Genomic DNA, 24,404 nt, shown 5'->3' with positions numbered 1-24,404 from the left:
TAATGCCCCTTTACAAATGGAAAAATGCTGAATTTTCCGTTTACGTTTTCTAACTTTAGTTTGCCTCAACCAAATGTTATGAAACTTATACACAATGCTTATTACCACAAAACTCAGTCACTTTTACTGTTCTTGAGTTATGTCCCTTTATAACGTTATATGCAAGCGGGGGCATCATCTGTGTCCCATTGACACATTCACCATTTATTTTATTTTTTTGATGAAGCAAACTCCTTTAAAAGCTACGCTTATTTTGTCTGTTAATAAACATGTTTTTAGATTTTTGATTTTGGGCCCAGTTTTCAAGTTGATCCAAATCTGGGTCCAAAATTAAACTGTGTTTGATTTCAACATAAATTGAATATATATGAGGTTCTTTGAAATGCTGAATCTAAACCTATATTTAAATAAATTTTGGATTTTTGGGCCCAGTTTTCAAGTTGATCAAAATCAGGGTCTGAAATTAAACTTTGTTTGATTTCAACAAAAATTGAATTTATGGGGTTCTTTGAAATGCTGAATCTAACCATGTATTTAGATTTTGGATTTTTGGCTCGGTTATCAAATTGGTTCACATTGAGGTCCAAAGGGTCCTAAATTAAACTTTTGTTTGATTTCAGCAAAAATTAAATTCTTGGGGTTCTTTGATATGCTGGTTCTAACCATGTACTTAGATTTTGGATATTGGACCATAATAGGTAAATGTCCAATTTCAAATTTTTCAGTTCTTTGACCACATTCATTTTGTGTCACAAACCTATGCTGTGTCAAATATTCGATCACAATCCAAATTCAGAGCTGTTTTAAGCTTAAATGTTGTGTCCATACTTGCCCCAACTGTTCAGGGTTCGACCTCTGCGGTCGTATCAAGTTGTGCCCAGCGGAGCATTTTATTTGCATTGTGTCTTACATATTTGCTACACTGAGCTCTAAACCTCATGCATTTCATGGAAACTAGCAAAGTATGTCAGTATAGCCTTATTTTGAGATCTTTTCCTTAATCTAGTAAGGATATATATATTTTACTACAAAATGACTTATTTGGCAAATGACATTTTTTCAAAAAGACGCTTAGTTAACGACTTTAATGCACCTACCTATTATACGGCAAAATCATTTATCATTCTAAAGCCTATTATCTGTTCTTTCTGTTTTCTCCAGTTGTTAATAGTTCGTACAGTGCAATTTTCCTTAAATCAAGGTTCTTGTATGCTATTTTTATACGACCGCAAACAAATTTTGCGATCGTTTATTGGTATGACGTTGGTGTCGTCGTCGTCCGAAAACACATTGGTTTTCGCACTCTAACTTTAGTATAAGGGGATGGATCTCTATGAAATTTTACCATAAGGTTCAATATATACCACAAAAGGTACCAACAGTTAAGGAATAACAAGCATTTTTCTAGTTTCATGACAATAACTTGTGTGTAAGTGTATGGATCTTTCTGAAATTGTACTACAAGGTTCCATATCACAAAGGAAAAGCTGGAATTGAGTTTGGGGGTAATTTCCCAAAACGTTTAGGAATAAAGGGCCAAAAATAAGCATTTTTCTAGTTTCCAGACAATTGTACTGCAAGGTACCATACCACAAAGAGATTGATTTTGGGGGTAATTGCCTCAAAATTTAAGGAATTAGGGGCCAAAAAGGGCCAAAAAACACGTATTTTTCTAGTTTCAGGACAATAACTTGTGTGTAAGTGTATGGATCTTTCTGAAATTGTACTACAAGGTTCCATATCACAAAGGAAACGCTGGAATTGAGTTTGGGGGTAATTGACCCAAAATTTTAGGAATTAGGGGCCAAAAAGGGGCAAAAAACAAGCATTTTTCTAGTTTCAGGACAATAACTTGTGTGTAAGTGTATGGATCTTTATGAAATTGTACTACAAGGTTCCATATCACAAAGGGAAAGCTGGGTTTGAGTTTGGGGGTAATTGCCCTAAACGTTAGGGATTTGGGGCCAAAAAGGGGGAAAAAAACAAGCATTTTTCTAGTTTCCAGACAATAACTTGTGTTCAAGTCTATGGATCTCTCTGAAATTGTACTGCAAGGTACAATACCACAAAGGGAAGGCTGGGATTGAGTTTGGGGGTGATGAATCATAAGGGGGTTCAAAAAATTTGGGGGGGGGGGGATTTTTTTTCCCTTTTTTTCCTTTTTTTTTCTTTAAAATTTTCCATTTTAAACTGGTTATTTCTGATTTATATATAAAAGCAAATAATAATGATATGCTTTGAATAGGTAAATTAAAAAAATTTAAGTTCTTAGACCACATTCATTCTGTGTCAAAAACCTATGCTGTGTCAAATATTTAATCACAATCCAAATTCAGTGCTGTGTCAAGCTTGAATGTTGTGTCCATACTTGCCCCAACTGTTCAGGGTTCGACCTCTGCGGTCTTATCAAGCTGTGCCCAGCGGAGAATTTTATTTTATCTTCTAAAAATCATATGAACCTCAAAGAACAGAATACCATAAATCGAAATTAAATGAAAATATAAATGTTAATTATCATATGATCTATTTTCATCACTTTATTTCCTTTGTCATGGTCTATTGTCATCTACTCTCCTTCTGAAATTATTTTGAGTGCTCAAACTGCCCCATAGCCTGGGATACAAAAACAACTAACATAATACAGAAAGACACAAAAGTTTGTGTTTCTTTCAAATTATCTGATCTTTTTTTATGTTTAAAATGTACATGTACATTGTAGCATGTATACAAGAAGTTAGCTGATAATGAGTAAAAAAGCAACATATGTTAATATAAAGGATCTACAATGTAACATAGCATGAAAGACGAATCATAGTGCAACACAATCTGTTGCACTATGATTTGTGCAACAGGACTTTATTATGTCTGTCAATTTAATTGCAGGCATAATGAAACTAAACAATGAACAAAAAATACACTTACCACTACTAAATGATACGGAACTTCCATAAATTGAATCCAGCTTTTATCCAGGTTATTGTAAACAAATTTTCACCTCCAACCATTCTGTTCGGTGAACAGTTTTAACAATTGAAATGGTATGTAAAATTGAGAATGGAAACGGGGAATGTGTCAAAGAGACAACAACCCGACCAAGAGCAGAAAACAACCCAAGGCCACCAACGGATGTTCAACACAGCCAGAAAGTCCCACACCCGGAGGCGAGCTTCAGCTGGCCACTACACAAAAATGTGTACTAGTTCATAGAAAACGGACGTCACAGTAAACTCTGAAACATATAAATGAACCGAAATTAAAAAAACATACAAGACCAATAATGGCCAGAGGTTCCTGACTTGGGACAGGCGCAAAAATGCGGCGGGTTAAACATGTTTTGTGAGATCTCAACCCTCCCCCTATACCTCTAGCCAATTTAGAATAAACAAACACACAGCAATACGCTCAGTAAAACTCAGTTTAAAAGAAGTCTGAGTCCGTTGTTAGAAAAGGTAACAGAAGAAACTAAGCAGAATGACAATGATAACATAAATTAACAAAGGACTACTAGCAGTTACTGACATGCCAGCTCCAGACCTCGATTAAACTGATTGAAAAATTATGTCTTCATCATATGAAAATCAAGCAAAATACCTCCCGTTAGGGGTTTAGTATCATACCATCATAAAATTTACGAGAAGAATATAACCCGTATCATGCCAACAACTGGTTTTAGAATAAATGTGTTTATTTCCGATGCAAAGACCCTATGAGTGATTCAATATTAATTCAAAAAAAATGCCATCTTTAATGACCTGACAACAGTATAACTACAGACCTTCTAAAATTCAAACTGACCACACGCACGATACACGCACGCACGATACACGCACGGTGAATGCACGATACACGCACAGTGAATGCACGGTACACGATACACGCACGATGAGCGTTACACGGAGGATTAACGAAAAATGAATGATGAATGATGAATGCACGATACACGCACGATGAATGATGAACACACGATACACGCACGATACACGCACGGTGATTGATTCATTGACAAATGAACGATAAGCGCTTAATACACGGTTTTCAAAGCCATTTTATTTGGAATTGCATTTAAAATTGATGTATGATAATGAAAATCTATAAGGGTATACAAATTTTAGATATCTCGCTTTCTGTGTTGATTGGTCGACAGTTTTACTAAATACTCCATGTATTAAATAAATTAATTGTAGTATAGTATTTCCAATATCAATGAGTGTTGTCAAATTATAAAACTCATCGATTTTATAATTCTACTTAATATAAATAATTTATAAATTGCTACGTTTTAAAGAGTGGCGATTCCAGCCATTTTTAAAAAAAGGGTTCTCAACCCAGGATAAAAGGGGTGGTTTTAACCATATGTCCCCATTCAAATGCATTGACCCCCCCCCCCCCCCCTTTCTTTTTATCTGCCTAAATTTGTAACCTTAACTAATTAATTATCATATGTTTACGTTCCGAAATTTAGGAAATATTTGTACGTTTCGATGTTTAGTATGATGTCCATTATCACTGAACTAAAATTCATTTTTGTTTAGGGACCAGCTGAAAAACGCCTTCGGTGTGGGATTTTCTACCCATTGGTGGCCTTCGACTGTTTTCTGCCTGTACGTCTAAACACTGCTAAGGACTTATAATATGCCACTAAGGACTAGAAAGGATGTGTTACTTGTACTCTGTTTTCATACTATGGAAGAGATAGATAGATTTTTATTACATAAATTCCAATTTTTAAAGAAAAAGAATCACCATTAAATGAGTAGTTGAACAATATTTGGAACGTGCCGGTTTTTCCTTGATATTGCCGAAAATCAGTGATCCGACTGACACAAGCTAACTTACATAACAACTGATTAAACAATCATAATCTCTTTTTTTTTTTACTTAAGTTACAATGTTCCTTATATTATCAGAATCGTATGATTTAATTTAGAGCAAAATATATAATTTGTCTGAAAAATTAATTAGAAATAGCTAAGAAAATGAAATTTACCAAATAATGAGAAAATTTAAACATTTGTAATACCAAATACTTCATAATATACTTCTGAAACGACTTTTCGTCCTGAATATGCATGAAATTTTTGCCACTGGACGTTTAAACAACCAATGAATAATCAATCAATCAAATTTTGCTCTCAGTAAAAATGAATTAAACAATATAAGCCACAATTGTATCCATCACTTGGTGTCTGTTGTTTGTTTGTACAGTAAACATACTGAATCTTTTTATATTCCTTATACAATTCCAAGTACCCGGTATGTAATAAAATTCATACATATTTTCAAACATCCTGGCACTTCAAATTTCTAGGAGGTGAGATTCTCGGGGTTTTACCTGAAACTCTTTGGGAAATGCAATTTTTAATTCCAATTCCAATTCCAAACTGTAAAAGATATCCCAAGGTTTTTTAAAATGCATTTCTAATTTGATAAGGAGATTTGAAAAAAAACGATCTCAATGGTAGTTGAAATTATCCAGTGGAATCATTTTGTGTCCGCCGTTGTCTTTCATACATATCAATTGGTGTATCCACTGTTTGCTGTTCTTTATGGCAGTCAGGCCTCGCGATCGGTCTCCAAATTTAAGCCCCCACTTAGGTAAATTAATGATCATTTATAGGGGGGGGGGGGGGGGGGGCTTTTTTCTCGGGACAAACATTATTTTCCTTCCTTAAAAACAACTTAACAATTTTCTATATTTTTCATTTAATCATAAACAGATGAATATTAAATGATTTTTAAAAAATTTAAAAATTATTTTTATTCTAATATATCTAAATATCTGGGTTATTTTCTTATCCAAATAATTATTTTTTCATTTTCTTAAGGAAAAAGTGTTATCAGTTATGGCCCCCTCATTTTAGACATGACATTTTGCTTGATACTGTATGAAGATTATTCGTTGCAACTTTTATGAAGAAATTACCAACTTTTTTTTAACTAGATAAATATACAACAAAAATACCGTTTTTTATTCTTGTATCAATTTCTTTTCACAAAAATTAAATATTAACAAAGAATTGTTACACAAATGTAGAGCCCAATTTTGTAACGAAGATATTCCTAATCTCTTTACCGAAATCCGCATATCTTTATCTTTTAAAACAAAAAGTTAAGGATGTCTGTTCAAAGGACAAAAATGTCCAAGAAACCGAAATGTTATAAGTAAATGTCGAATAATTCAAACCCATTTGTCTTTTAAATTTAGCACATGAAGGTATAATTTTTATTACATATACAAATTGATTTTGTAAAAATTAGCTTGTATATATGTGAACTTTTGTAAAAAATCACTGTGGGTCTAAAACTGTATCACATGCCCATAATTGTCCTAAAGCTAAATGTCATCGTCAGATTATGAGGGTCTGAATAGGGATTCATTATTTCTGTATTCTATCATTTTAGGCAATTTTTTCTAATCGTTATACCTTTTGTCGATCATTCTTTATTCCATATATTCTAGTACCTCATCATTTTCATTTCTATATATTTGTCTGGTTATTTTTTGTATTCTTTATTTTTTGGTCAATAATTTTCTATTCTATAAACCCCCATCCACACCCTCATGTATAATGGAAGACGATAAACATTTTAGTATACATACCACCCGTTGTCACTTTCACCTGACATACAAACCACAAATTGTTATTTTTACCTGGACACAGGACTTATATAATTACGTAATAATAACGGGTATAGTAAATTCAGTAGAATATAACCTGTATCAACGCACTCAGGCTTGTTAAATGAATATTGATCTGACAACTGTTTATCATATTTTTAGTTATTTTAAAATTGAGAATGAAATGATGAATATGTCAAAGAGACAACAACCCGAAAAGAGCAGATGACAGCCGAGGGCCACCATATTTGATAAGGTTTTAGTTTCTAATGAGACAGTCACCATCGTATTTTCAGAAAATCTCTAAATGGATAATGAGAGTTTAGCGACCTTGACTGGCTATACAGCCCAAGCACGGTCGGTCTCTAAGAGATAGGCTTTACCTAGCGTTAGGTGTTTAAAAAATATCCATTTAAGAACCAAATGTGGCTTCTTTATATTTATACCAAAATTGAGTTCAAGGCAGTATTTTGTCAAAGAGAACAATTACACAAAGTGCAACATGCGAGAAGAGGTTTCATTTCCCTTATTTATTTTTTATTGAAGTGAGTAATCTTTTGAGATTACTTCAGGGAAATATATTTTAAATGAAAAGGTGCAACTGGATGCATCCCTAAAAAACAAATTTAAATATATATATATATATATATATATATAATTTAAATTTGTTTGTTATATATATATATATAAAATGACGGATATTCGTCAATCAGACAGCAATCCAACATAAACACGAGTAAGTTACCTGACATCTAGAATAAGAAGTTAAAGCATACCCCGTGCTGGTCAACTTTCTGAGTTGTGGGTAAAATTCAATATACATGTAGGACTGTGAAACGGGAAATATACGAAAGATTTGTTTTTACGTACGATGAAGTGTCATTCCCTCAATACATACGAGTCCACCGTGAAACTATTCTTATGATTATATAACGGTAACTGATGATCTCATTAGAGGAACAAATTAAGTAAAGATACATGTTGAAGCAAGAATAATTTCCACATGCAAAACATCAAATAGGACGATCTCTAAATTAGTACGCGGCAACTTTAACTATTACATTCATAGACAATAACACTAGTAAATGCTTTATATACTGACATTGAAACAAATATACTGCTCATAATAATTGAACATCTGTAGACTTTAATCTAGGTATCCCGCGTTATATAAACCATCGCAAACCATGGAACAGCTCATCGCACTTCGGCGCAGACCAGCGCACTTCACGCGTGGCCATCAAACTTTATGATCTCCATTGCACCTCAGAGTCATACACACATATATATTCCGATTTTCTAATAATGGTTTTTATACGACCGCAAAAATTAAAAATTTTTTGGTCGTATATTGGTATGACGTTGGCGTCGTCGTCGTCGTCGTCGTCGTCGTCCGAAGACACATTGGTTTTCGCACTCTAACTTTAGTTTAAGTGAATGGATCTCCATGAAATTTTACCATAAGGTTCAATACCACGAAAGGAAGGTTGGGATTGATTTTGGGGGTTATGGTACCAACAGTTAAGGAATTAGGGGCCAAAAAGGGGCCAAAAATAAGCATTTTTGTAACTTCCAGACAATAACTTGTGTGTAAGTGTATGGATCTCTCTGACATTGTACCACAAGGTTCCATATCACAAAGGGAAGGCTGTAATTGATTTTGGGGGTAATTGCCTCAAAATGTTAGGAATTAGGGGCCAAAAATGGGGCAAAAAACAAGCATTTTTCTAGTTTCATGACAATAACTTGTGTGTAAGTGTTTGGATATTTCTGAAATTGTACTACAAGGTTCCATATCACAAAGGGAAAGCTGGAATTGAGTTTGGGGGTAATTGCCGAAACGTTTAGGAATGGGGGGCCAAAAAGGGGCCAAAAATAAGCATTTTTCTAGTTTCCAGACAATAACTTGTGTTCAAGTGTATGGATCTCTCTGAAATTGTACTGCAAGGTACCATACCACAAAGGGAAGGCTGAGATTGAGTTTGGGGGTGATGAATCATAAGGGGGTTCAAAAAATTTTTGGGGGGGATTTTTTTTTTCTTTTTTTTTTCTTTTTTTCCTTTTTTTTTTCTTTTAAAATTTAAAATTTTAAGTTGGTTATTTCTGATTTATATTTAAAAGCAAATAATAATGATATGGTAGGAGATACACACCAAACAGGATGTGTAAATTATTATATAATAAGTATTGTGCAATAGCAAGAAATTTTCAATTGCACAGTATTGCACAATAGCAAGAAATCTTCAATTGCACAGTATTGCGCAATAGCAAGAAATCTTCAATTGCACAGTATTGCGCAATAGCAAGAAATATCCAATAGCACAATATTGCGCAATAGCAAGAAATTTTCAATTGTACAGTATTGCGCAATAGCAAGAAATAATCAATTGCACAGTATTGTGCAAAAGAAGATACTTCGTATAAATTGCTTATTTCTTGATCAATTTCAATGGGGTTTTATTCTTGAATTCTTGGGGTTCTTTAATATGCTGAATCTAACCGTGTATTAAGTTTTTGGATTTTGGGCCCCGTTTTTAAATTGGTCCACATTGAGGTCCAAAGGGTCCAAAATTTAACTTTGTTTGATTTCATCAAAAATTGAATTATTGGGGTTCTTTGATATGCCGAATCTAACCGTGTATTTAGATTCTTAATTTTTGGTTCTGTTTTCAAATTGGTCTACATAAAGGTCCAAAGGGTCCAAAATTAAACTTAGTTTGATTTCAACAAAAATTGAATATATGGGGTTCTTTGATATGCTGAATCTAACCATGTATTTAGATTTTTGATTATGGGCCCAGTTTTCAAGTTGGTCCAAATCGGGGTCCAAAATTAAACTTTGTTTGATTTCAACAAAAATTGAATATATGGGGTTCTTTGATATGCTGAATCTAACCATGTATTTAGATTTTTGATTATGGGCCCAGTTTTCAAGTTGGTCCAAATCGGGGTCCAAAATTAAACTTTGTTTGATTTCAACAAAAATTGAATATATGGGGTTCTTTGATATGCTGAATCTAACCATGTATTTAGATTTTTGATTGTTGGGCCCCGTTATCAACTTTGTCCACACTGAGATCAAAAGGGTCCAAAATTAAACTTTGTTTGATTTCATCAAAAATTGAATATATGGGGTTCTTTGATATGCTGAATCTAACCATGTATTTAGATTTTTGATTATGGGCCCAGTTTTCAAGTTGGTCCAAATCGGGGTCCAAAATTAAACTTTGTTTGATTTCAACAAAAATTGAATATATGGGGTTCTTTGATATGCTGAATCTAACCATGTATTTAGATTTTTGATTATGGGCCCAGTTTTCAAGTTGGTCCAAATCGGGGTCCAAAATTAAACTTTGTTTGATTTCAACAAAAATTGAATATATGGGGTTCTGTAATATGATGAATCTAACCGTGTATTAAGTTTTTGGATTTTGGGCCCCGTTTTTAAATTGGTCCACATTGAAGTCCAAAGGGTCCAAAATTTAACTTTGTTTGATTTCATCAAAAATTGAATTATTGGGGTTCTTTGATATGCCGAATCTAACCGTGTATTTAGATTCTTAATTTTTGGTTCCGTTTTCAAATTGGTCTACATAAAGGTCCAAAGGGTCCAAAATTAAACTTAGTTTGATTTTAACAAAAATTAAATTTTTAGGGTTCTTTGATATGCTGAATCTAAACAGTATTTAGATTTTTGATTATGGGCCCAGTTTTCAAGTTGGTCCAAATCGGGGTCCAAAATTAAACTTTGTTTGATTTCAACAAAAATTGAATATATGGGGTTCTTTGATATGCTGAATCTAACCATGTATTTAGATTTTTGATTTTTGGGCCCTGTTATCATTTTTGTCCACATTGAGATCAAAAGGGTCCAAAATTAAACTTTGTTTGATTTCATCAAAAATTGAATTCTTGGGGTTCTTTGATATGCTGAATCTAACCATGTATTTAGATTTTGGATATTGGACCATAATAGGTGAATGTCCAATTTAAAATTTTTAAGTTCTTAGACCACATTCATTCTGTGTCAGAAACCTATGCTGTGTCAAATATTTAATCACAATCCAAATTCAGAGCTGTATCAAGCTTGAATGTTGTGTCCATACTTGCCCCAACTGTTCAGGGTCGACCTCTGCGGTCGTATCAAGCTGCGCCCTGCGGAGCATTTTATTTATTATTTTAGTTCCCGTAGGTATTGCCCAAAGAAATAGGGTTTAGTTAAGGGTTTACACATCTTCATAGCTAAAATATTTTGATACTTATATCACGAACAGATATCTATGACAAACATTTCTTAAATTGTCGTTATATAAATTTAGATTTTTTTTTAAGAAACGTAGGTTTCAGCTACAGCAGACTAAATTGGCTTTTGATGGATTGAAGGCTTATGTAAATATAAGAAAATGTGGTATAATTGCTAGTGAGTCAACTATTCAAGAAAGTTCAAATCAAGAGGAATGCTAGCAGTTATATCTATACGACCTTCAATAATGAAAAAATACGGGAACTGTAAAGTCGGTTATTAAAGGCCTCGCCCCGAAATGAAAAAAATATGAAACAATTCAATTGAGCAAAATAACGGCCTTCTTTATTTCAAATCAACATGTATCTTGCCACAAAAAAAAAGCCCAAATACATGTATATAACAGAATTGATGTTACGAAAACCACTGAACTACGTGCTTTTGACTTTGGACAAACACATAAATACACAGAATGTTGTGAATGTGTATAGGCCCTTTATTGGTCATATAGCTCTACACTCCTATCTATTTTATACATTCTTTGGCTTTCAAATATTTAGCATTGAGCGTTCCTAGTGAAAGTAAATCCAGAAAAGCGTTATAGATGCATGAAATTTATAAAGTGTTCTTTTGTGAGGGGATCAAAACGTAGGGATCGATGTTAATGTCTGTTTTATATGTGCAATAATATCGGCCTTCTAACTTTAGTGAAACTCTGCAGTTGTTCCGTGACAGATCCAGGGGGAGGATTCAGGGGGTTGGAACCCCCTTTTTTTGGATGATCAATGCATTTAATGGGGACATATAATTGGAACCCCCCCCCCCCCCCCCCCTTTTTGCCCTGGGTTGGGAACCCCCTTTTTAAAATGGCAGGATCCGCCTCTGTTGTTTCATGTATTTGATATGCAAATTATCACAAAACTAAAAGGATAAGATGGATGAATTAATAGTTGATCGTTTAACGTCCAGTGGCATATATTATAGATTCATTATTAGGGGGAGTACAATAATTATGATACAATGATGAACATTGACAATCATACCACAACTTCTTTTTTATAAGAACGTAAATGTGTAGATTTTTGTCTTTTACTGTAAACGACAGTGTCCCCGGGAGTCAAAGCCGAAATTAAACTTGTGTAAATTTCTGAAACATACATTTCATTATTTAACCCAATGTAAAGCAAAACAAATAATACCGTTTTGAGCTATAAAACCAAGGCAACCCTTTATACTAGTCAAAAGTTGCTGGATCGTGATAGATGCATAGGAAACTTCAATTAATTGTTTGTATTTGTCAATCTTTTATATCCGATAAAGATGAACACAAAATCTATCGAATAAAAACTACCGATTTTTCTATAAGATAAAATTTATCCTTATTGGAGTCAAATTTGTCATTCATAAAGGACAAAAAAATGTCCTCAGTAGCGGAACAAAAAATACCCCCATGGTAAAATAATCCGTCATTCTTTAATACTATTGTGAATTATTTTTTTCGGATATTAATCTTTTAGACATACATTAAAAACGGTGTCCTTGATATGCAACCATGAACACAATGAAAAATGAATCTGTGAAAGTGTTCCATGTTTATTCCATTTAAATAAAGACTTGTTATGATAATACAATATATTTAACTATTTTATCAAACAATTTAAATAAAAAAGAATATCTTAAACTCGTAAACACAATTTCAAGTTTAAAAAGTTCCTCAATTTAAAATCCTTCTTAAGGAATACGGGATATATTTGCCTGATCTTGTACTTGTTTAATTAAAAAAATGCCTTCAAATACATATGTTTATTTGTATTCAATTTTCCACAAAACATATTTAGCTTATTTTAAATGAAAATAAAGAACAGAGAATAAAAACACTGTTGAAGAGAAAATACATATTCGTGTTAAATTCGCCTCAGTTTAATTTGTTAATTCAAGTTTGACATCTAAAATCTTAATCCGCAATCCACATTTACCCGACAATCTTGTATATTGTATTTTCTCAATGGAATAACCTTACGTACACGTGACCATCAGAAACGAAGACAAAAATTATATTTGTAATGGTATTTATCAAAACTTAAATGTTTGAATATTTAGTAGAATATGAATTTGCCAAATAAGCGAAGAATTATAATCTTGCATTGTTCAACATTGGAGAAATGACTCAAGTTGAACATTAATCATGTTAATACTGATTCAATATATTATTATAGTCTCACCACATACAAACATAAAATGAGAATCACAGAAATAAACATAAAACATTAAAACATTTGCATTGTATGTACCAATCTTAAAAAGAATAATGAGAGACTTTTAAGACACAATATATTTACTCATTTACATTTAAAATTTACAGTGTCCACCTGTACTATATGAAAATAAAACATTTTTTCTTTGAGAACTAGGAAATAAAATGCCGTTTCTTTTCAATGAAATATTGTTGATGTTTTTGGCAACTATAGCAGCAACATTGCCGTTATTAAATAAAAATATAAATTTTTCGCTATCTGATAATTAAAGGTTAAAATGTTCATTAAAATGTTTAGCTTAATGTATCATAATTTGTCTTAAATCTACATATAATAGGCATTTTAAAATGACATGAAGTTCATCTTCAATAGTAGAGCTACAACACATGTCATCTCGTGGACTTCTTTTCTTTCATACTTTCCAGTTTCTATTTTTAGTGGAGCTACCCCACATCTAAATTTTGCAAAAGCACTGTTTTTTTTATTGGCGGAATATTTTTTAACAAATAACAGTTGGCCAACAGTATATTTTTAAGCCCATTTCGCTCAGTTGAATAGAAATTCCAATTTTAACTGTTCTGTCGTAGAAATGTCATCATGTTATTGTTTGTACGTAGAACATGTATCATTATATTAAAATGTGTCAGTCCCAGCCAAGATTCACTGAATAACCACGAAATGTTTACAGATGATAAATAAATTTTACACAAAAATTCATGAATCTGTATGAACGTTATGTACGATGAAGTTAATTAAGTGTTCACAAGAAAGTAAGTATGAATGTAAATTTTATTTAAAGTCGGAACATATATATACACTTTAACCGTGAGATAAAATATAAGCTTTGATGAGCTCTATAACCGACTATCATATAAAAACCGCAATGAATGAACGTTACCCGATTAGAGATGAACGTTTGACAAATAAACGTTATCTGATGTACACAGTTATACACGATTGACGAACGCACGATACACGGTTAAGAATGAATGATTGATGAACGCACGATACACGCACCATACACGATTAAGAATACACGATGCACGCACGGTACACGGAAAATACACGGAACGATGAATGATGAGCGCACGATTGGTACACGCACAATACACGATGAACGCACGGAATATTATTTTATAAGTAAGGCTTAGAACAACATACACAAAATTATCACATATTCCATAATTTATAATTATTCCAGATTCAATTAAACCCTTGTTTTTAGAGTATTTAGGCATTATATTAGATACAAATAAAATGTAGGCAAGATTGATTGATTGGTTGGTGTTTAAGATCACTTTCAACACTATTGTGCTTTTAGTTGGTGGTCAGCTTTTATTGGTGGAGGAAGCCAGAGTGCACAGAGAGAACTTTGAACTTCGATAGGAAAACTGACAATCATAGTCAATTCAATGATGTCATTATTAAAGTAATATTCAAAATTGAAGTTATCTTCTTTTGTCCATAACTGAAGTTGAACCAACTACAATAATATCTCATATTATTGCACTGTTTGTTGATATTGATAGTGAAATTAACATTTGATTGGTTGAGACTATCCCAAGAGACACTGAACAAGACTTCATATTCCCCTCTGAACATCAGGACTACCACATGCGACATAACATACGGTTAATGTATAAAATATCTTGAACATTTTTTTGAATAGTGATTGTAGTCATTATCGTGTTAATAATGATTTCAGACGTAAAAACAAAATCGTAAAAAAAAATTGTCATAGAATAAATAATTAACTTTTGGGGGTGAATTTTTCGCAAATTCATATCTCCCTCGGGAAATGCCTTCAACAGAGTTTGAAGTATGATATAAAATAGATATAAGAAGATGTGGTATGAGTGCCAATGAGACAACTCTCCATCCAAGTCAAAATTTATAAAAGTCAACCATTATAGGTCACAGTACGGTCTTCAACACGGAGCCTTGGCTCACACCGAACAGTAAGCTATAAAGGGCCCCAAAAAATTACTAGTGTAAAACCATTCAAACGAGAAAACCAACGGTCTAATCTATATAAAAAACGAGAAACGAGAAACACTTATGAACCACATCAACAAACGACAACTACTGAACATCAGATTCCTGACTTAGGACAGGTGCAAACAAATGCAGCGGGTTTAAACGTTTTAATGGTACCAAACCTTCACCCTTTTTCCTGAAACAATAGTGTAACATCACAACATAGAAAGACACACTATAAAATATCAACTGAAATAGCTTAACTCAATCAAAGGACATATTAACACCATTGAACATACACTGAACAAATAAATTTGACCTATGACACAATGTAAATACAAAATAAATAAACTAAGGCAAGAATAACAAAAGTAACATGTTATATCGGTAAGAAATGTTACAATTAAAGAAAAACAATATGCTCGAACAAAAATACCATCCATTTGCAATAACTTTAAACACAGGTAAATGAAAATAATTTTGTTGTTAGGTATACCTGTACAGTACCAATAGAGAAAGGAAATATTTTTACAAAATAAATAATTTTGAATACAAAATAAATAAATTAAGAGAAGAATAATAAAAGTAACAAGTTATATCGGTAAGAAATGTTAAACAATTAAAGAAAAACAATATGCTCGAACAAAAATACCATCCATTTGCAATAACTTTAAACCCAGGTAAATGAAAATAATTTTGTTGTTAGGTATACGTGTACAGTACCAATAGAGAAAGGAAATATTATTACAAAATAAATAATTTTGAAGTTCATAGTACGAAGTGAAAATTTATAGTTATACCAAACACTTATCAAAGCTGGTATATAGACCAGATATAACCCTGAATAAACATTAAATAACAAAAAAGCAATACAATTAGTATCAACAGGTCAAATAAACAAGAAAGTACGATTTGATAGTACTCGCAGTTACTGACAGCTAGTTAAAAGCCAAAACAATTAATAATAAAAAATCATGCATCAGAGACTAAAATCAACTAAAACACTTCCCAGGGATTTAGTATTTTAACGTCATGGACAGTCAAAGAAGACATGACTAGTGCAATGCCAAAAATAAATGTATCGACAGACAGTAGGATAGTTAGGAGTTTAACCTCTTTATAGATCTAAACGAACGTGGGTGTGTCTTTATACATCCCACTTGAAAAAAAATACAAATTTAGTTATGTTTTAATTTGCTGATGACAAAATCGATATTAGTGCCAATGTAAACTATATTCAAAGATCAAATTAATTGGTAAGATAACCTTTACTAATAAGCCTGTTTAAAGGTTCGATGAGTTTACACGGATCACATAGTGATTTCCGCGCTTTAAGTACAATATTATCGTAAAATTTAGGATGCGAAATACCGTTTTTAATCAGTTTTCTACAAGTACAGCCAAATTTACTAATCAAATCTTTGTATCTATGAAAGAACTTAACAAAAGTTTAACGTAATTTATGGTAACGAAATCCTTGATTTAATAATTTACCAGTGATGCATTGATTACGTTCGTTAAAATCTATGACATCACTACACACACGGGCATAACGAACGAGTTGGGATATATATACACCGTATGAAAAAAGCATATTAATGTTTAAGGATGCTATAAACAGTTTCGTATAAAAAACTAGGGGTTATTCCCCGACTAAAAATAACCATGGAGGGAAATCCCTTTTTATTCATATAATTGGTGAAAAAGTATCATGTTTTTTGTATTTGATTGTAAAAATTAGTTAATTAGCTTTCAAATTAAACAGGTTGAATGATTAAAATAATTTTAAAAATAAGATTAAATATTCATGTTTTGAGGGGAGACAACACTGTAAACATCCTGTTTTTTTGGCAGTGAAAATTGAAAACTTATTTGCAGCCACTGTAGCTCTTTTCGAAGCAGGAAACCGTACCCTGAAACAAGATTTTTATTAAAGGCCAGGTAAAAACCTATGAATTTCATACAGTTTTGATTATGGAAAATGTGCCTGTATCATGTTTACATGGGTATGCACATGACCTGATTTCAGGTTTTTTATGTTCAGATTAGGCAACTTTTTCCCCATTTTCTCTGGATAGAACTTTTTTACTATATTAAAAGTACAGTATATTATTATTTCAATATAAACTAGAGAAAATTCTGATTCCAGTAATATCTAGTTTTATACAAGTATCTTTATTAACCATTCCACCACTAAGGGTCACTTAGGCATGGTCCCTTAAAATATGACGTCATAGAAAAAAACTGTTGATTGCACCCTTAAAGTTTGAAATAAAAAATCATTGTAGGAAATGGAATAGAGCCATATTTACAACCATTGATGGAACATTTGCTTGGAGTACTGAAGATTCCTACAACCTCTGTTAAGCAGAAACAGTTAGCTATCAGTGCTATAGGAGCTACAGGTAGGTTATTAAATAGACTTTTTATTTATTTGACTGGAGGACACATTATAACTCATCACTGTTGAGCAGCTGACCAAATAAGTAGAATGTTCAGTAGTTTTTGACAAAAGTGTGGCGAAAATATTTGTTGGACAAACAGACTAACAACGAACTCCAATCTGAATTGACTAGGATTGCCAGTTTTCCTGTCAATGGGACAATAAAACAAATCAAACGAAATATTGGGGGAGTCCCCAGGACCACCCCCACCCCCCTTCTTTTTGAAAACTTGTAAACGGTCAAGATCCCCACCCTGAAACCATATATATTCTTGTATGGGACAATAAAACTAATCAAATGAAATATAAGGCGAGTCCCCTGGGGTCATCCCCACCCCATCCTGTTTGAGAACTTGTAAACGCTCGAGGTCCCCACCCCTAATCCATATATATTCTTGTATGGGACAATAAAACAAATCAAATGAAATATAGGGAAAGTCCATGGGGATCACCCCCACCCCCCTTCTTTTTGATAACTTGTAAACGGTCGAGATCCCCACCCCTAAACCATATATATTCTTGAATGGGACAATAAAACAAATCAAATGAAATTGAGGTAAAGTCCCCTGGGGTAACCCCCACCCCCCTTCTTTTTGAAAACTTGTAAATGGTCAAGATCCCCAACCCGAAACCATATATATTCTTGTATGGGACAATAAAACAAATCAAATGAAATACCCCCTCCTGTTTAAGAACTTGTGAACGGTCGAGCTTTTCATTATTAATAAGATAATACCACATTGAGGTCCAAAGGGTCCTAAATTAAACTTTTGATTAATTTCATCAAAAATTGAATTCTTTTGTTTTTTGATATGCTGATTCTAACAATGTTTGAGTGTTAAATCATATTTAATTTTAGAGAACTTAGTCATCACTGGTTGTTGTTATTATTTATTATAATTTGAAAAATTGCATCATATCTTATTTTAGAGAACTATTTATCCAGTTTGAGTTATTTCCATTTGCACAGAAAATATTATGGATAAAATTAACCTGTGTTTCATTTCAACATAAATTAGATATATATATAGGGTTCTTTCAAATGCTGAATCTAAACTCTATTTAAATAATAGATTTTTAGGCCCAGTTTTCAAGTTGGTCTAAATCAGGGTCCAAAATCAAACTTCGTTTGATTCAACAAAAAGTGAATTTATGGGGTTCTTTGAAATGCTGAATCTAACCATGTATTGAGAGATTTTGGATTGTGGGCTCCTTTATCAAATTGGTCCACATTGAGGTCCAAAGGGCCAGGGTCCTAGCTATAGGTTAAACTTTTGTCTGATTTCATCAAAAATTGAATTCTTAGGGTTCTTTGATATGCTGATTCTAATATGTACTTAGATTTTGGATATTGGACCATAATAGGTATTTAAATGTCCAATTTCAAATATATCAGTTCTTTGACTACATTCATTTTGTGTCACAAACCTATGATTTGTCAAATATTCAATCACAATCCAAATTCAGAGCTGTTTTAAGTTTAAATGTAGTGTCCATACTTGCTCAACTGTTCAGGATTCGACCTCTGCAGGAAAATCCGGTTTGCTGTCTCTCTGACAGCCTCTTGTTTTCAAATATTCTCAAAATGCCAGGTATTTGGACTAGCTGCATAAAAAGATCATGCTTTGTTCGGCTATCTCCTCTTACAGTTTTTGAGCTGTAGCTTTAATATTTTGTAGGTTTTTTGTACACATGATGAAAGTGCATGTCCACAGGATTTTGATTTTTTTTCAAGTATTTTCAAAATGCCAGTTATTTGGACTTAGATTATCATACATAGTGTTAAATTTATAATTTCTTATGGTCAGACGGGGTCATCATTTGTGTCTTACAGACAGCGCAACAATTTCAAGGTTGTACTTCAACATCACTGTTTGTGAAATCTAAAGTATGTGGAACTACACACATGCATATGGCAGAGCAGAGGGGGGCATCGTCCATATCTAGTTTTACAGTGTGGTATTTGTTGCTGTTTTTGTCTCATCGGCATAAAGTTGTTTCCAATTGGTCTGCCAACTGGGATCATATATCCCCAACAGTAACTGGAAACCGTCTTCTGGGAAGGAGATTGCGGTATGGTGTTGATCTGGAAAATTTCGGCTGTCGCCTATAATGGAAAACAAATTCATTTAAAAGTATTTTCTTTTATTTTAAATTCAATTTTCAGGAAAATACGGTCGTTGAGTTTGTAAAACGGATAATTATAAAATGTTGTCCTTAGTGGAGAAAGGTTGATTTCGGGAGAGATGAGGGTACCTGGAAGTTTATTTTTAAAACAAATTTTGTATCATGATTTTTGTTTAAATAACTAATGTGTATCTGGTACTGAATACTAATAATTTAATCGTCTTGATTTGACGCAATTGCTCTAAAAATGATGTTTAAATCAAAAATAATTGTTATCACCTGAAAACAATTCTGATTGTGAAAAAGTAAAAAAGTAATGTCAAATTTTTGCCAGATGAACAATTCAGGCTCTTAGGAGTCTCTTATTTGATATGTCTACATTGGCATGATGATATGAATGATCTCTGACTTTTTTCTCAAATGGCAATGATGATAATGATGTTGTTTTTTGTAGCTAATGCAGCAAAAACATTATTGAAACCATACTTTCAAGAAATTATAGAACTATTTAAGGTATACTTAACTGCTGGGGATGAGGAAAGTGTAAGGAAATTGCAGATCCAAGTATTAGGTGAGTTCAATTTACATCTGTATTTCATTTGCCATAATTTATTCACTTGTCATTTTAAGGAGACTTTGTAATTTAAGTCCTATGTCTCCCACTAAATTCCCTGAAAATAAAGTTAAATGACCCAGTCACCTAAATTATATGTATGTGACCCCTATCAGCCAAAAACCATACTTTTGGCATTTGAAGTCATTATATTGAATCAATGCTTAGATATAACATACTTCAAACAAATAAAAATTCAAATTTAGCTGCAGATCATTTTTGTCTGGCCTGCTACAAAAGTTGCAAAGATTACATAGGAATCCTGCAACGGCGTAAACTATCCGCATAAAGCTTTAAATTTTCAAAAGGTAGAAGACCTGGATGCTTCATACCTTGTATACAGATGCCTTATGTTACGAAGTTTTAGCCTGTCATATGTCCATTGTCCTTGGCCTCATTTTCATGGCTAAGTAACTGCTTGAAAAAAAATTAGTTTTTTGGTCAAGTGGAATACTCACTTATTATGAGTAATAGTATAATTGTATTTGGTATATGGGTTCCTTGCAACGTCTACATGTCTGTCAGGTAGGGTTCACCTGACTTTGTCCTGATTTCATGGATCAGTGATCAAGGTTAAAGCTACGTGGTCAAGTCCGTATTGCAGCTACTGTAAGCATTAGGTCAACTATATTTGATGTATGGAATGATTGTAAGGTGTACATGCCCGACTGGCAGGTTTCATCTGATCAAGATCTCAATTTCATGATTCATTGGACTATGTTTAGTTTTTATACGGCCGCAAAAACATTTTGCGGTCGTATATTGGTATGACGTCGTCGTCGTCCGAAGACACATTGGTTTTCGCACTCTAACTTTAGTTTAAGTGAATGGATCTCTATGAAATTTTACCATAAGGTTCAATACCACATAAGGAAGGCTGGGATTGATTTTTGGGGTTAAGGTACCAACAGTTAAGGAATAAGGGGCCAAAAAGGGGCCATAAATAAGCATTTTTGTAACTTCCAGACATAACTTGTGTGTTAGTGTATGGATCTCTCTGACATTGTACCACAAGGTTTTATATCATAAAGGGAATGCTGGGGTTGATTTTGGGGGTAATTGCCTCCAAATTTTAGGAATCGGGGGCCAAAAAAGGGGCAAAAAACAAGCATTTTTCTAGTTTCATGACAATAACTTGTGTGTAAGTGTATGGATCTTTCTGAAATTGTACTACAAGGTTCCATATCACAAAGGAGCTGGAATTGAGTTTGGGGGTAATTGCCCAAAACGTTTAGGAATAAGGGGCCAAAAAGGGGCCAAAAATAAGCATTTTTCTAGTTTCCAGACAATAACTTGTGTTCAAGAGTATGGATCTCTCTGAAATTGTACTGCGAGGTACCATACCACGAAGGGAAGGCTGGGATTGATTTTGGGGGTAATTGCCTCATAATTTTAGGAATTAGGGGCCAAAAAGGGGCAAAAAACAAGCATTTTTCTAGTTTCAGGACAATAACTAGTGTGTAAGTGTATGGATCTTTATGAAATTGTACTACAAGGTTCCATATCTCAAAGGAAAAGCTGGAATTGAGTTTGGGGGTAATTGCCCAAAACGTTTAGGAATAAGGGGCCAAAAATAAGCATTTTTCTAGATTCCAGACAATTACTTGTGTTCAAGAGTATGGATCTCTCTGAAATTGTACTGCAAGGTACCGTACCACAAAGGGAAGGCTGGGATTGATTTTGGGGGTAATTGCCTCAAAAGTTTAGGAATTAGGGGCCAAAAAGGAGCAAAAAACAAGCATTTTTCTAGTTTCAGGACAATAACTTGTGTGTAAGTGTATGGATCTTTATGAAATTGTACTACAAGGTTCCATATCACAAAGGGAAAGTTGGGTTTGAGTTTGGGGGTAATTGCCCTAAACGTTTAGGAAAAAGGGGCCAAAAAACAAGCATTTTTCTAGTTTCCAGACAATAACTTGTGTTCAAGTGTATGGATCTCTCTGAAATTGTACTTCAAGGTACCATACCACAAAGGGAAGGCTGGGATTGAGTTTATGGGTGATGAATCATAAGGGGTTTCAAAAAATTTGGGGGAGTGATTTTTTTTTCCTTTTTTTTCTTTAAAATTTTCCATTTAAAACTGTTTATTTCTGTTTTATATATTAAAGCAAATAATAACGATATGGTTTGAATAGGTAAATTAAAAAAAATTAAGTTCTTAGACCACATTCATTCTGTGTCAGAAACCTATGCTGTGTCAAATATTTAATCACAATCCAAATTCAGTGCTGTATCAAGCTTGAATGTTGTGTCCATACTTGCCCCAACTGTTCAGTGTTCAACCTCTGCGGTCGTATCAAGCTGCGCCCATCGGAGCATTTTATTGTGGTTTGGTCTCTTTCTCAAATACTATAAGCAATAGGGCCACTATATTTGGTGTATGGAATGATTGTAAGGTGTACATGTTCGTCTGGCAGGATTCAGCTGACTTTGACCTCATTTTTAGGGTTCATTGGACAATGTTTAGTTTTTGTGGTTTGGTCTATTTTTCAGATAAAATAAGCAATAGGTCAATTATATTTAGTGTATGGAACGATTGTAAAGTGTACATGTCTGTCTGGCAGGGTTTATATGACCTCGACCTTATTTTCATGGTTCATTGGTTAATAAAAGTTTTTTGTAAATTTTATCAGTTTATCAAATACTATTAGGAATAGGTCAACTATATGTGGTGTATGGAATGATTGTAAGGTGTACATGTCTGTCTGGCAGGGTTCATATGACCTTAACCTCATTTTCATGATTCATTTGTCAATGTTAAGATTTTGTGGTTTGATCTGTTTCTCAGGCACTATTAGCGATGGGACCACTATATTTGGTGTATAGAATGACATTATTTTCATAGAACATTGATAATGTTAAATTTATGTGCTACTTTTACTAAAACCTTCACATTACAGACTTTCAACATGAATTCAATGATAATTAAAACAGCGTGTTCACTCTTGTCACAATATGCTTTAATGTTTGTCAAAAAACATATTCCTATTATGCGTTGCTTCAGGAAAAGTAATGTTTGTCCCATTGATAGAATGAATTTTTTAATTTCAGTTTGGCAATAAAATTCTATAAAACCTGTCATTTTCTAACCTTTAACATGAAATTTACTCATGCTTTCTGTATGTCTGTAAATCAAATGATTTTTAAATGAAATTCAACATATGACTCATTCAGAAGCACCAAAATAAGTAATGATTCTATTTTTTTTAATATATTAATCTTCCACTAAGACATCCTTATATCATGTATATATAGACATTGATGACATTGTGTTCAAAACTGAAAGATTTGCCAAATGTACACTAAAATTGATGTTTGGAAGCTATTTTCCCATCGGTATTGTAAATTCTAACATGAACTCAAGCATGGAAGTTATGCATGTTCTTGAGGGAACTAAATGTGTGTGCTTAAACCAAAACAAAAGTGTTTGCATAACAAAAATCCAATATAGCAGAGATGTCTTTTCTGAATTGTCTTGTTTTATTCTTCATGTTTTGAATTAGAAGAACCATTGTACTTCACAATAATAGAATTTGTGGTATATTATATTTGCATTTAAAACAAGCAATCAATCAATCTGTTTGTATTAAAACATTCTGCCAGAATTATAAAACCACAAGGGTTGCAATGCATAAAAAATCAATGTGTTTTTTTTTTATAATAATTGTGCTAATTTTCAATACAAACAAATGAATTTGCTCCATTCACTTCTGAATCCAATTACTGTTTTTTCAAGAAATTTAGAATAAAAAAAATAATTAAAAAACAAGCACCCCTTACAAAAGATGAATTGTCTGTTCTGTAGGCCTAAAGATATATAAAGGAAGTAGAAAACAACAAAGTAGAAAAAAATAATCAATACTCAGCTTTTGAATTTGAATTTGACACTATTTTTACTTAGTTGATAGTGCCTCAAGCTCATTGGTGATGAATAATTTTGGATGATGATGATGATGATGATGGATGGATGGCTGGTTAACGTCCAGGGGCAAATTAATCAGATTTTGGAGGAAAACATGTTAATGTAATATGAATATTAATCCTGCTTTGTACTAGACCGACACACTGTGTCAGATTTTATTAGTTCACCAGGTAACAATCTGCAGGAAGACATGTCACCCAACCTG

The 24,404-nt window shown here is 33.0% G+C and overlaps 1 protein-coding gene across 6 annotated transcripts in view; it reads left to right on the top strand.

Moving 5' to 3' along the window:
• LOC127701233 (importin-4-like) overlaps positions 1 to 24,404 on the top strand; it is a 997,117-nt gene that overhangs the window by 386,800 nt on the left and 585,913 nt on the right. For all 6 annotated transcript variants that reach the window (XM_052205057.1, XM_052205056.1, XM_052205054.1 and 3 more), the window contains exons 16-17: positions 17,383 to 17,499; positions 20,119 to 20,235. In XM_052205057.1, the coding sequence (XP_052061017.1) occupies positions 17,383 to 17,499; positions 20,119 to 20,235 (234 nt within the window). The remainder of the gene's footprint in view (positions 1 to 17,382; positions 17,500 to 20,118; positions 20,236 to 24,404) is intronic.

This window comes from Mytilus californianus, unplaced genomic scaffold (genome assembly GCF_021869535.1).
Source record: "Mytilus californianus isolate M0D057914Y unplaced genomic scaffold, xbMytCali1.0.p SCAF_5, whole genome shotgun sequence".
NCBI lineage: Eukaryota > Metazoa > Mollusca > Bivalvia > Mytilida > Mytilidae > Mytilus > Mytilus californianus.
This window is presented reverse-complemented; position numbering and strand designations above follow the sequence as displayed.